The sequence below is a fragment of the Notamacropus eugenii genome, chromosome X (genome assembly GCF_028372415.1).
Source record: "Notamacropus eugenii isolate mMacEug1 chromosome X, mMacEug1.pri_v2, whole genome shotgun sequence".
Taxonomy (NCBI): Eukaryota; Metazoa; Chordata; class Mammalia; order Diprotodontia; family Macropodidae; genus Notamacropus; species Notamacropus eugenii.
The window spans coordinates 101,503,912-101,518,143 of NC_092879.1; the positions used below are offsets into that span (position 1 = coordinate 101,503,912).

Sequence of the window (14,232 nt, forward strand, 5' to 3'; positions counted from 1 at the left end):
AAATAAGTCAAAGGTAAGGCAGAAACAATGGTAATGCAAAGCCTTAGCATGGTCCAGAGAAGGGGCTTGGCCGTATTGGCATTTAAATAGAGGGAGAGGAGTCAGGAGCAAAGGAAGTGAACACCAGTCACCATCACTAGCATTTTCATGGCTCTTTAAAGTCTGCTAAACGCTCTCAAGTATCTCATTTCATCCTTACAACAACCCTTGGAGGGAAGTGCTATTATTATCATCCACATTTTACAGAGGAGGAAACTGAGGCAGACAGTGAAGTGATTTGCCGAGGGTCACACAGTAAGTGCCTGAGGCTGGATTTGAACTCAGGTCTTCCTGACTCCAGGCTCATCACTCTACCCACTGCAGCACCCCCTAGTTAAGAGGAGCAATGATTGGTGGCCCAAGGTCCCAGAGGACTGAGGTGAAAGGATTGGCTCCAGTTGGGAGAATGACCACCTCTTTCAGAGTGAAAACAGCATAGGGATAGAGGGAGGGGGGAAATGGAGCCATTTTGAAGTGTGGGAACGAGGAGTTGAGGGATCTCACAATCCATCACATTTATATAGAGCTTCAAGGTTCAGAAAGCACTTCCCACACACAGCCCACCAGACCTCCAAATCTTCTTGACCCCCTTTTTACAGATGAGGAAGCACATTCCCAGAAAGGCAAGGCCTTGTCCAGGGGTACATGGCTAATGGCCACGGCTGTCCAAGGTGACAGTCAAAGGCATGGCTCTCCTGACTTTCCAAGGCCAGGGCATTTAGCCTCAGGACAGTGGCCTTTGAACCAGCTTCCTGTCCCGCCTCCCAGGGAAAGCTTCCTTCCCCTGGGCCCCCACTGTTGGAGTTGCCCAAGATTGTTGTTTCCCTCTGGCCAGAGCCTGGCTCTTAGGTCTCCAGGTAAGCATCAGTGCAAATGCTGAATGCTGGGATGCATTTGGTGGGATAGATTTTCTCTCCCTCCTTTACTAGACCATAAGCTCCCTGAGGACAACGACTAAGTCCTTCCTTTTCTTGGACTCCCTGTAGTTGCTCAGTGCAGACTGGTTGATTGATTGCCTTCTGCCAGGTATCTTCTCAACAACTCCCTCAGCAAGATGCCCACCCCATCGATCTGTGCCGAGATGCCCGAGCTGAGCTGGCTGTGAGTGTCTGCCCTATGGGCCTGGGGGCTGGCCAGGTGCCGGGGGTAAGGGTAGTGGCAGCCAAAGATGCTCTGGGCTTAAGAGGGGTCTGGGAAAGGAAGTTACCATGGCTACAAGAAGGCCCTGCCTTCCCTCCCCTTCCCTACTTTGCTGGGAAGGTTGGCATGAGGGTTATAGGGCATGAACACTTATTGGACTCAGTATACCTGGGTGGGCTATGTAGACCTGGGAGCCATAGACTGGAGGCCTGGGTCAAACTTGGCTCATGTCCTCCCTACCCTTAACCTCCATCCCAGAGCTTCTAACCCTCAGTCACCCTGGATCGTCAGACTTAGAACTAGGAGGACCCTTTGAAAACATCAGTGTTACAGAAGGAACTGAAGCCCAGGGAAAAGAATTGACTTACCCAAGGTCACACATGTTAGTAAGTGACAGAGTCGGAATTTCACACCCAGATCCTCTGCCCTGCCCCAGTCCAATATTCTTGCATGGTTATTCTTACTTTGGGACCACCAACTGACTGGGGGAAAGAGGCCCCTTTTCCTTGCCCCCTTTACTTTTCCCACCATCCCTATCTCCCATACTTCTCTTTCCTTTCTCCCTCTCCCTACTCCTTGTACCCTACTTCTATCATGTCTTTTGCCCCCCATCCCTATCCCTTTTGCCCCCTCTGCCTTTTCCCTTGATCCTCTCTCCTTGCTCCCTACCCTGCCACCTTTGCCCCCTCTCCCTTCCCCCTTTTTCTTCTCTCTTTGACCTCTTTCCTTGCCCCCTTTGCCCCTCTCACTTCCTTTTAGGGCAGCACCCCCATGGCCCCATTCCAGAAGCCAGCATTGGGGCTTCATAGTTGATGGCATACCATGAGCCCAGCTCTGCCTCCTCTGGAGCCTGAGGGATTCCTTGGTCTAGATGCAGTGGAAACAACACTCAGCTTCGAGCCAGAAACCTTGGGTTCAAATCTTACCTCAGCTACCTAAGAGCCAAGGGCCTATTTTCCATCTTTAAAGGGGTGGTTAGTGGTTTGGAGATGAGAGGGAGACAGGCAGAGACAGAGAATCCTAAGATCCTTTCCAGCTTCAGTAGCCTATGATCCCTTGGGCCCAGAGGCCCATGAGGTCTTTCTGTCCCCTCCCCACCTTCCCACAGGGACTTGGAGAGAAATCAGCTGCAGAGCCTGGAGAGCTCTGTATTCCAGGACTGTGGGGCCTTCACCGTGCTGTAAGTACTCCCCTTCATGCTCTCAGACCCCTGCCCAGCAGCTGGAGGAGGGGAGGGTCTGTCATCTTCCCCATCCCCTCTCAGTTCTCCCTTTCTCCAGTGGAAAGAATCCAAGGTGCCAGGGAGAACAGCCCCATCTCCCCCGATCTGGCATTTTGCTCAGTCCTCAGTCCCAGGGTCAGCACAGCCTCCTGTTGGAATGCCTAATGAACATAAACGGCCCACACCACTCCCATCTCACTGGCAGGAGCCATAGCCAAACAAGACATTTTCCTTCTCCAAACCAAGTCCTGAGCTGCTGTAAGATGTGCCCTAGGCCTTGATCTTGCCCTAAACCCCCTCCTTCCCAGCCCCAGCCCAGTGAGGGGACTCATCCATCTGTCCACCCATCCATCTACCCTTCCATCTATCCACCTTTCCATCCATCCATCCATCTACCCTTCCATCCAGCCAGCCATCTACCCATCTGTCCATTCATCCACCCTTTCCTCCACCCATCCATCCACTCTTCCATCCATCCATCTACCCATCCATCCACCCCTTCCATCCACCCACCCTTTCATCCATTCATTCACCTATCCATCCACTCTTCCATCTATACATCTACCCATCCATCCACCCTTCCACCCACCCACCCTCCCATCCATCTATTGTGGTGGCAGCAGCTCTTGACTAGCCCTGGGTATCATACATGTACTCTGGAGGCAGTCAGGGTCCAGCGTGGCTGACCCTAAAGCTGAGCTATGGGGCCTGCTGAGATCGCTCAGTAAAGTAAACAGACCAGCATAAACACTAATATACACAGAGAATAAATCTCAGGCAGTATCTGGAGCACAGCACTGGCCTGGGAGGAAATAGATGGAGGGAGGAATCTCCTTGTCTGGGTTCTTGCCAGTTCTTCTCTCCCTCCCCACAAAGCTCCTCCAACTCTCAAGGACAGTTCACAGAGGTAGGACTTTGGAGACCAAGGAGACGAGATTTGGCCAAGGCCACACAGGTAGGTAGGAAGTGAGAAAGTCAGACTGAGCAGGGTTGCCATTTGGATCGATGCCTCCCGGGCTGCCCCGCTGGTACCTCCGGTAGGTGCCTTCACTTTTCTTGGTGTCTTCTATAAAGTGAAGGTATGGGATTTGATGCTGAGTTCTGTTTTGGTTCCAAACCAAAGGTGCTGTCAGCCAGCACCTTGATGAGCTTCCTTTCCATGAAATGGGAGCTCCTCTTGGAGTTTTCTGCTGCTTACATCCTCTGCCTCTGGAGCTTCAACCTTTCTCCCAGCTCAGGCCACCTGCTTCTGCTCCATAGGTGTTCTGGACCCCTGGCAGCAAAGCCTCCACCTGGCAGGCAGCAGCTGGCATCTGGCTCCCACCCTGAACCTGCTTCCCTCCCATCCCAGTCCCTTGTGATGAGGAAAATGGGACTTGGCACTGTCCTGGATGCACCTGGACATGAACACTCCCTCTACTCACACAGGAAGTCCCTTTTGTGACCTGGCTGGTGCAGCCCCTAGGAGCTCCAGATTTGGCTGACCTTAGAGCTGAGACCCAGTTCCTCATCCTCCTCCCCACCAAGTGCTTGGACTCGAAACCTGCCCCTTCCCCATCTGTTCCCTTGACCCTTTCCCCCAGGCAGCAGAGGCACTAGGCCATACTTAGGGCCTAACCTTTCACTACACCCTCCCTTCAGTGGTACAGCTCAGCAGGCCATGATTCTCATTCCCATTTGACTCTCAGAGAAGCAAAGAGACTCACTCGCTCAAGGCAGCACAACATTTGTAGCAGAACCCCAAATAAACCCCAGGGCTCCTGACTTGTCATCCAGTACTCCTCCCTCTCCCCCCAACCACCCCATCCCCCAGTTATGAGGTGGGATCCTGTTTAGGTACCTGGATACCCAAAAGGACTTCGATGAAGTGGACACACCCTCTAACAGTCTCAATCACCTCTCAGCCATCCCTTCTCACCCCAGGCTCTTCACAGAAGTCCTTTCCAGGGGCTCTGTCCACCAAGTGGGAAGTCTCCCTCTTGGCCTCCTGCCATGTGGCTGCCTCCTCTGGGGCTCTCTCCAGCCTCATCCCCCATGGCCTTCCTGCTATATCCATGTCATGTCTGTGTCTCCTTAGAATATGAGCTTCATGTTTGTTCCCTTTCTGTATCTTAGCTCTTACTTAATGCAGCTCCTGGCATACAATGAGTGCTCAATAAATGCTTCATGACCGACTGACTGACTGGTCTAGGATGGGCACCATGGAAGATGGAAAGGAAGGGAAGGGACTTGGGGGCCAAGAGAGAGGGAAAGTCATGTTGGTATGGCTTTAGTGGGACACAGAGAGGGGCCAAGTCACCAAGCTCAGGCTGGGGACCCCATTGAGCTCTGTCTTCTTCCCTCCTTCCAGAATCCTTCGGGGGAACTTGATCAAAACGATTGAGGAAGGGACCTTTGCTGAGCTTCCTCGCCTGGTGGAGCTGTGAGTGTCAATCATCTCTGAGACCAGCGCCTACTCCCAGGAGTTGGAGATGGGGGGTGGGGTGGAGAGGCAGAGACTCCAAGTTGCCTGGAGATGTCTCCTTATGTCCTACTGTAACATCAGTTAGGATAGAGAATGTAGGGGCTGGGAGGGCCTTTAGAACAGAGAATGGAAGTCACAGGGGGCCTTAGAACTGGCAATGTCAGAGCAGGACAGCACAGTCCCTCCTCTCAATCACTCCCAGCCCCACATTTGGAATCTCTCCCTGCAGAGACCTGTCCAACAACCTCCTGACAGAGATGCCTCCATCACTCTACCAGGGCCTGCAGGACCTCCAGATGCTGTGAGTCTGACCTTGTTATTGGCCCCAACCCAGGCTTGACCCTCCTTATCTGAGTACATTGGAATCGGCCCGAGGTCACAGCCCTTGTGGTTTGAGGGGTGAAGGAGAAGAGTTTTGGGGGGGAGCCCTGATGCATCCAGACTCCTGACTGTTCCCTCAACAAAATAGAAGGAAGCAGCTTCCCTGTAGCCCTACTGAGTACCTCCTCACCCTGACCCCACAAAGCCCGTGTGGTAATAGAAATGACATTGCTGGGGGATGAGGTCCAAGCAGGGTGTTATGGTGAGGAAACTGAGGCTGACTAGGGCAGTGCCCCTCCCTCATGCCTCAGACCACCCCTACCCCTTCAGCTCTCTCTGCTCTCCACTCACAGGAACATCTCTGCTAATCCTCTGAAGCAGATCCCCGTGGACCACTTTGACAGCCTCCCCCATCTTCATTCGCTGTAAGTGGAGGAGCCTCTCAGCCTGGGTTATGGAGTATGGGGAAGGGGACCCTAAAGGCCTGGAATTTGGAGCAATAGTCCAATTTTGAGGTTTTACACTTGAAGAAACTGAGGCCCAGAGATGCCTATGTCACACAGAGTCAGGCTGTCATGACTCCAATTCCAAGATTCTTTCTTCTCAGGGGCAGGACTTCTGTTGAGCAGCCAAGGTTTTTGAAATCCTGGAGTGGAGGGGACAGGACTAAGTGACACTGATCTCCATTTTCTCCTTTTTCTCCTCTCACTTCAGGAGCATGGAGGGCATGGAAATCCCCAACATTCAGAACCGAATGTTCCAGAAACTGGCCAACCTGTCACACATGTGAGAGCCTGGGAGGGGGAGAGGGTTGGGGGATGGTTAAGGGAGGGCTGGGGAGTGGCTGAGGGCTTTGGGGTTCAACTCAGTTCAGGAAAGCCAGAAACAACCCTTTAACCAAACTCTATTTTCTTATTGTTGGTGGGGGTGAGAGAGTGGGTGCCAAGGTGATAGGGACAGGGTGGGGATTTGGCAGATCTGGGAAAAAGACTTTCCCGTGGTGGCTCAGTGGTCAGTGGACTTAGACCTTTCTCTGAAGTAGGGAAGACTTGAGTGATCCTCAAATTAATCCTCATGCCCTTGTAACAAAAGGGTCTCCCCCAAAATCTCCCTTCATCTACTTATTAGCAGCCAAATGGAAGAGTTGGTGGGGTCAGTTTTGGGGTGCCCACCAGGGCAACAAGGACACGAACAAGTTGGAGCAGCCATCCCGAGCTAAGCCAAGGGTCTCCGGTCTTTGCTTTATAACAACAAAACCAATACAATACCACTAATAACAATGGCTAGCATTTATGTAGCATGCACTGCGTACCAGACACCATCATCTCATTTCATCTTCACAACAAACCTGGGAGGGAGGGTATATTCTGGTCCCCATTTTACAGTTCAGGAAACTGAGGCAGCCAGCGGTTTGATGACTTACCTAGGATCATCCATTTGAACTCAGGTCTCCTTGACTTCAGGTCAGTGCTCTGTGTGCTATGGCACCCCCTAGCTGTCTCAGAGAATTGACTGAAGGTTAACCTAGAAAAGAGGAGGATGTCTTCGGATATTTAAAGGGCCCTCTCATGCCAAGGGGGCAGATTTAGGGTCTTTTAGAAGCTCATTGGAGGTCAACAGTCAATCAACAAACATTTACTAGGCACTATGTGTGCTAAGCACTGAAGATACAATGAAAGCCAGAAACAGTCTCTGTCCTCAGGAGCTGACAATCTAAGGGGGAGCCATCACTCAAACAAATACGCAGAAACAAACTCTATAAGAGGGAAAAGTCAATTCTATACAGTAAAAGAAAGGCACCAGCATTAAGGGAGGTCCAGTCAGAGAACAGGCTTCCTGGAGAAGGCAGCCAGGGAAGTTGGGAGACAGGCAGGAAAGCATTCCAGGCATGGGGGTTGGGAGTGAGGCAGCTAGAGAAAATGCACAGAGCCAAGAAGAAATGGGAGGTCTTGTTTGAGAAATAGCCAGGAGGCCGGTTTCACTGGATGGAAGAGGATGTGGTGGGAAGTGAGGTGTGAGAAAACTGCAAAGGGAGGAGGGAGCAGAGCGTGAAGGGCATGAAATACCAAGGAAAGCTCCTGGAGACCCTAGAGAGCCACTGGAGTCTACTGAGTTAGGGAGTGACATGATCATATCTGCGTTTTGACAGCTGAGTGGAGAAAGGAAGAGAGCCTTGAGGCAGAGAAACCAAGCAGGAGTTGGTGCAACAATCTAGGTCTGAGGTGATGAGGAGAGAAGGGAGTGTATCTGGGAGATGCTACAAAGGTGATATTGGCAGGATTTGGCAATATCTCAGTTATGAGAGGGTTAGAGAGAGTGAGGTGTCAAGGATGATACCTAGATTGGGAGCCTGGGGGATCTGGGAGGATGGGGGGAGAAGAGTAATCAGGAAGAGGGGAGGCTTTGGCAGAGAAAGACAATGACTTCTCGTCTTTCTGATGTTTCTTGTTTCTTATAGATATATTGAGTTTCAGATGTCTACCAGACAGCCAATTTGACATATCTCATAGGCAGTTGGAGATGTGAAAGTGGAGGTCAGGAAAGAGGTTAGGGCTGCCTAAATAGTTTGGAGAATCATCTTCATAGAGCTAAATATGAAATCCCCAGGAGCTAATGAGATCATTGAGTGAAATAGTACAGAGGTAGAGAAGAAGAGGGTCCAGAATGGAGCCCTGGGGGACCACCACAGTTAGCACAACCTCAGTGAAGATCCAGCCATAGAAGATGAGCCCTAGGAAAATGCAGTGTCCCAAATACCAGGAGAGAAGAGAGTATCCACTAAAAAGGGGTTATCTGTCCTGTCCGAGGCTGTGGAAGCGGGGGGGAGGGGCTGGGTGGAGAGGGGGATGAGGGCTGAGGAAAGGCCACTACATTTGTACAAGTACCTTTGGAGAGAGCAGCAACAGGTGAATGATGAAGTTGGAAGCCAGACTGCAGTTAGACAGAGGCAGAGACAGAGAGGACAAGGAGCAGAGGAGCCTTCTTCACTTTGGCCGTCCAGGGAAGGAGAGCCATCTATCAGTAGCCAGCAGGATGGATAGAACAACTGAGAGAGAATGGGAGAAATATGGGCACCTTTGTAGATGACGGGGAAGCAGCCAGTAGACAGAGACTGGAGATTGGCGAAAGCGCAATAAAGTCTCCTAGAGGAAACTGGATGGAATGAGAGGTGGTGGTGGACCTGGTACCACTCCTGGGCCTTCTTGTCAAAGAGAACGGAGGGAGAGCCTGAAGCTGAGATTAGCTAGCCACCTGGTGGGTTGAGTTTCGAACTCAGATTGCTGAGGAAGCAGAGGCAGGGACTGGAGGCAAAGTTTTCAAGGCATTTGTCAGGGATGGAATGCAAGAGCTTGAGGGCGCGATGAGCTCAGTTCTTCTGTCCTCCAGTGTTGACAGGTTTCAGGAAGTTGAAGCTTGGAGGGGGAGCCATGGGGAGGAGGGGGAGCGAGAGGCGCAGGCCGTGTGGAGGCCACCTTGGGTCTTGGTCTGGGCAGTAACCCACTCTTCTCCCTGTGCACCCTGCCCTGCAGTTACTTCGACCACTTTCAGTACTGCAGCTACGCTCCCCATGTTCGCAGCTGTCAGCCCAACACAGATGGCATCTCCTCCTTGGAGAACCTGCTGGCCAACCTGCTCCTTCGAGTCTTCGTCTGGGTCATCGCCTGTGCCACCTGCCTGGGCAATCTTTTCGTGGTCTGCATGCGCTCCCTTATCGTGCCCGAAAACTTCCAGCATGCCATGGCCATCAAGTGTCTGTGCTGTGAGTCAGCCCGAAGGGGCCCTGCCAGGGGAGCCACAACCCCCCAGAGGACCAGGGTACCAGGGAGTAAGGGAATGAGATTTATTAAGTACCTGCTGTGTGCCTACAAATAGGACCCTGGGAAGAAGGTGATAGTATTATCTTCTTCTTATAGTTGGGGAAACAGAGGAAGACAGATGTGAAGTGACTTTTCCAGGGTCACACATCTCTTAAGTGTCTGACTGACTCCAGGCCCTGTACTCTATCCATTAATTCTGAGGTGTTGCAACCTAGCAACAAAGATTATAAAGTCCATTTTACAGAAGGGGAAAGTGAGATCCAGAGTACTTTACTGGATGCCCTCAGAGAACTTACATTCTAGTTGGATTCCAGTAATAGCTAGCTTTGGAGATGGTGATCCCAGGAACAGAGGAGACACTAGCAAGGTCTCCTCTGGGTGTGACCACACTTGGCTAGAGGCTCAGGTTCTGAAATGCCATGGTTTCTCGGTCCAGGAATGGTCCCTCCTGCCACCCTGGTGCACAGATGCCCAAACTCCCTCACAGCCATGCAAACACATGCGTATCCACACATCCAGCCCACACATGCAGACTCCCCTGGGTCCAGTTCGCAGGGCAGTGCACAGCTGGGTCTCATACCCATCTGTCTCTTTGTCCCACCCCAGGTGCTGACTTCCTCATGGGTGTTTACCTGTTCTTTATTGGCGCCTCTGACCTGCGCTATGCTGGCGAATACAACAAGCATGCCCAGGCTTGGATGGCCAGCTCCCAGTGCCAGGCTGTGGGCTGCCTGGCCATGCTGTCCTCTGAGGTCTCCGTGCTGTTACTCACCTACATGACGCTCGAGAAGTACGTGGGCATCGTCTTTCCTTTCAGCCACTACCGGGCTGGCCGCAGGCAGACCCTCGCCACTCTGGTGGCCATCTGGCTAGTGGGCTTCACCATTGCAGTGGTGCCCTTCTGGAGCAGAGGCCCCTTTGGCAATTACTATGGCAGCAATGGCGTCTGCTTCCCTCTCCATTTTGATGCCCCTGAGAGCACCATGGCCCAGCACTACTCCACTGCCATCTTCTTAGGTAAGAGGGTCTGCCTGAGAGGATCTTGGGGGTAAGGTGGGGGTAGCTGCCATTAAGTTCATGAGCTGGACCTCATTGGTTACCTGGAGGGATGAATAGAGGCTTGAGATCTCAGGCAGACATCAGGTGCCCCCCCCCCAAAACACCTCAGAGCTTGGGTTCCTCCTGGGGAGCGCTTCTCAGAGCTCAGTCATAGGATCCCACAGCTAGAGCTGGGGCCCTCACAAGGACCTCCTAGCGGGTTGAGGCCACCCCCCCACCTTGAAATCTTCTAGCCGACTTTAGTGGCATGCCCCCCTTTGGCAGTCCCTTGGGAAAGAAGCCAATGGATGCCTTCTCAGAATCAGGATTGGTGCCTACATTGAAGGCAATGCTAAAATCCAATCTGAAGGTCATGAAATAATGTCATTTTTTCCCTCATCCAAATTCACAGACCCCCTGAAATCCATCTACAGACTCCTTGAGGGTCCCTAGACCCTAGGTTAAAAGCCCCTTCTCTAGAAAGACAGTCAATCAATACATTTATTAAGAGTATCCTATATGCCAGGCTCCAGCACTCCAAAGACACACCGTGTAAATATTAGCGATTACCCAGCAAGCCTCTGTTGGCAGCTAAGAAGACCAAGGTAAAGAATCAAAGAGCCTTTGCCCTCAAGAAGCGCATTTAGGGTTAGCTTGTGTTCTTATGTGGGAGGCAACAGGTGTGAGCATAACATATACATATACATATGTACATTCGTAGGCCTACACGTATACACGCACACAGTGCATGCGCATACCATACACATATGCTTCCTGCACACCTGTACATGGTGTACAATCTGCGCATAGGCGCACCCATGCATAAATACATATGTGTGATATGTATGATCTACACATGTGCACACATATACAGAATCAATACAAAGTAGTTGACTGTTGCCCCTCCTGGATCACTGCCTTGTGTAGTTCAGTGAAACATGCAAGTGAAACATGACCCAAGACAGGTCATAGTAGAGAGCTCTGATAAAAGGAGACTCACTGGAGAAGAGATCTTTGCCAAGAAAATTCCCTGGCTAGCGTGGTTCATGGAGTCATGGAGAGATGGACAACAACATTAACAAGTTGATTGCTAAGTTGGTTGTACGGGAGATGGAGCTCCAGCTCTATTAGGAAGGAAGGTCAGTATGTCCCATCCATGAACACTGTTCTGGGCTGCTGCAGGGGTCAACCTGATCGCCTTCATTACCATGGTCGCGGCCTACAGTAGCATGTTCCACTCGGTTCGGGTCTCTCGTGCCCGCTCAGCAGAGCCCGGCAGCTTTTCTCGGGAGGTCTCCATTGCCAAGCGTTTCTTCTTCATTGTCTTCACCGACGCCCTCTGCTGGCTTCCCATCTTCCTCCTGAAGCTGCTGTCGCTGCTGCAGCTGGAAATCCCAGGTGTGCAAAGCAAAGGGAATCCTCCCTGAAGCATCCCTTCCCCCCACCCTCTCTCTCTCTCTCTCTCTCTCTCTCTCTCTCTCTCTCTCTCTCTCTCTTTCTCCCGCCTCTGTCTCTGTCTCTATCTCTGTCTCTCTTTGTCTCTGTCTCTGCCTCTCTCTCTCTCTGTCTCTCTTTCTCTCTCTCTCTGTCTCTCTGTCTCTCTTTCCCTTTCTGTCTATCTCTCTCTCTGTCTCTCTCTCCTGAAGCTTGATCTCTTGCCAGCATCAGAGGTTGAGGAAAGTCAGTGTCACTGGGGGTGGGAAGGAAATCTGGGGTCTCCATCAAGGGCATAAGGGGGAGTGGGGAGGGAGGGAGAGAAAGGGACAGAGCACTGGGAGGGTCAAAGACTTGGAGTTGGAAGAGACAACAGTGGCCACCCAACCTCCTCATTTCACAGTGGAAGAAACTGAGGCCCAGGGAGGTCAAGGGACTCGCTCCCCTTTTAGTAGTCAAGCTAGGATTTGAACCTAGGCCCTCAGCCTCCAAAGCAGACCTGGTGGATGGCCACTCCTAGCCCTGCCCCCTCTGCCTCCCTCCTCAGGCACACTCACCTCCTGGGTGGTTATCTTCATTCTGCCTATCAACAGCGCCCTGAACCCTGTCCTCTACACCATCACCACGACACCCTTCCAGGAGAGACTGAAGCAATGTCTGCAGCGAGAGACTCATTCTCTCCCCTCCTCCCAATCCACAGGCCCGAGCTTCTCCCTGGTGCCCCTCCAAGCCACTAATGCCAGAGACCTGGCGAGCCCAGCAGGCCGGCAGGCTGGGAGGACCGTGTTTGAGTCTCAGAACTGAGAGGGGATGACGTGTGGGGGAAAGGGGAGAGAGACTCTGTGCGTGTGTGCGCGTATGTGTGCATGCATGCGTGCATGCATGTATGTGTTGTGTGTGCACAATGTGTGTAAGTATATTCATGCATGTGTGCGCGCATGTGTGTGGTGTGTGAATGCATGTATATTGTGTGGGATATGTGCATTGTGTACCTTGCTGTGTGTACATGCATGTACGTGTGTGTTTGTGTGTGACACGTGCATGTGTGTTATGTGTGAGTGTGTGTGTATTGTGTTGGGTGTGTGCACGTGCATACATGTGGTGTGCATGTGTGCATGTGAATGTGCGTGTGTGTATGTGTGTGTGTATGTGTGTGTGTAGAGAGGGTGGAGGGAATCAGGTACCTGGATCAGAGATGGCCCTGACCCTGAGCATGGCCCAGCAACTGGGACCCAAGTGCTCTAGGTTGAATGAAAGAACACCAAGAACTGCCTTTTTGAGGAGAGGGGGACCTCCCCTTGCCACAGCCCCTCCTCAGCACAGGGATGAGGGGCAAGAGGGAGGGAGAGGGAGAGGTCGGGCATTGGGACTCCTGAGTTCTGTCTCATCTTGAAGTCATACATGCTCTGGGAGCAAACACTGTTCACCTCAACTTGGAATATGGGAATGAGGATCCAGTCCTGCCCAAACCAAACACACACACACACACACACACACACACACAGCTGTCTGGAACCATTAAGATAGTGTTTCTTTGGGGTCCTTTGGGACCCCCCTGGTCCTAGTCCCACTGTCATCAGACCCTATTCCAAAGAGTCTGGTAGGGGATTGGAGAACAAGGGAGCCTTCCCCCCTGACCTCAGACCCACATCCCAGGGCCACCCCTTTATGGTGGCCCCACAAACCACCCCTGTCAACAAGCAACCCATCCCTCCATTGATCTCCCCACCAGCCACATGGCCTCCCCTCCCCCATCAGCTTGCTCCACCTTGTCCTCACCTCAGTCCTCCCTTGTTCTCCTACCAAAAATGGGGCAGCCACATGGTGATATTGGATATCTATCTACATCTATAGCTATATAGATAGGACTTTTTGGTGGAGAGGTCACAGATGCCCTTTGTACCTCCTACCCCACCTGCCCAATTTCCCATCTTTGGCTCCCTGGAATGCTCCTGACTAGATATGTAAGCTTGTCGTTTCCCTCTCTAGGCCTCAGTTTCCCAAGCCACAGCCTGAGGGGTTGGGCTGGCCTGAGGGTGCTTCATTTTCTTCGGGCTCTCATATTCAGAGAGGTTTGGTTGAAAAAGAAGGAAATTCCGACTGGCCACATATTGTTATGATCAGGTGACCACCAGGGGGTGCAGTCAAAGCCCTTCTGGACAGATAGAAGAGACTGGAGGGAGGGTTTTTACTAAGCTGGGAACCCTGGTCCCACCATCCAAGGAAATCTTTAGGCCCAGTTGACCTGCCTGTGGCACCAGGCGGTCATGGCAGTCTCTGAGCCTCCAGATGTGAGCAGGGCCAGTTCTCCCTTGCCTGGGGCATGATTAGCACCCCCTGTCCCCAAATATCCCTCAGGAAGGTGGGATGGAGAGTCTGAGGCAACCAGTAAGCCCAGGGGACTCTTTTAGAGCACATTCTGAATACATCTGTCTCCAGATTTCCCGGTAGTCTTGGAGTCAGAAAGTCTGGGTTTAAATGTGGATTGCCACCTATGTAACTTTAAGCAAGTCCAGCCCCTGCCTTGGTCTCTGTGAAAATGGTCTTGTGGGGCCAATCCTCTCTTGACATGTTAGGGGGAAGGAAATGAGGGGACAGAGAAAGTCCCTGGTCTTTACCCCAGATGGGTTCTTCCCTTGACTGCCTTGGCATCTGGCCATCAGGGGATACCCTGAGTTCTCCTTTGGGGAGAGGATGGATGGATTCCTTCCAGCCAGGATTCCTCCCTCCATTTCTACACCATGGAGCATAATGAA

General features: G+C 52.0%; 1 protein-coding gene across 1 annotated transcript; it reads left to right on the forward strand.

The window, feature by feature from the left end:
* Window positions 1-684: 684 nt before the first annotated feature.
* LOC140516395 (relaxin receptor 2-like) lies at window positions 685-12,908 on the forward strand. The gene is made up of 10 exons (XM_072627334.1): window positions 685-710; window positions 1,066-1,140; window positions 4,752-4,823; window positions 5,095-5,166; window positions 5,540-5,611; window positions 5,901-5,972; window positions 8,717-8,946; window positions 9,611-10,021; window positions 11,225-11,440; window positions 12,024-12,908. Exons 1-10 carry the CDS (start codon window positions 685-687, stop codon window positions 12,278-12,280), a joined length of 1,503 nt encoding a protein of 500 aa, XP_072483435.1. The 3' UTR covers window positions 12,281-12,908.
* Window positions 12,909-14,232: the final 1,324 nt, after the last annotated feature.

Excerpts from the sequence above, each read along its gene's own strand:
- LOC140516395 (XM_072627334.1), top strand. The coding sequence starts at position 685 with ATGGCTAATGGCCACGGCTGTCCAAG. Across the intron at positions 5,612-5,900 it reads CTCCCCCATCTTCATTCGCT|GAGCATGGAGGGCATGGAAA; the intron begins GTAAGTGGAGGA and ends CTCTCACTTCAG. Across the intron at positions 5,973-8,716 it reads CTGGCCAACCTGTCACACAT|TTACTTCGACCACTTTCAGT; the intron begins GTGAGAGCCTGG and ends CCTGCCCTGCAG.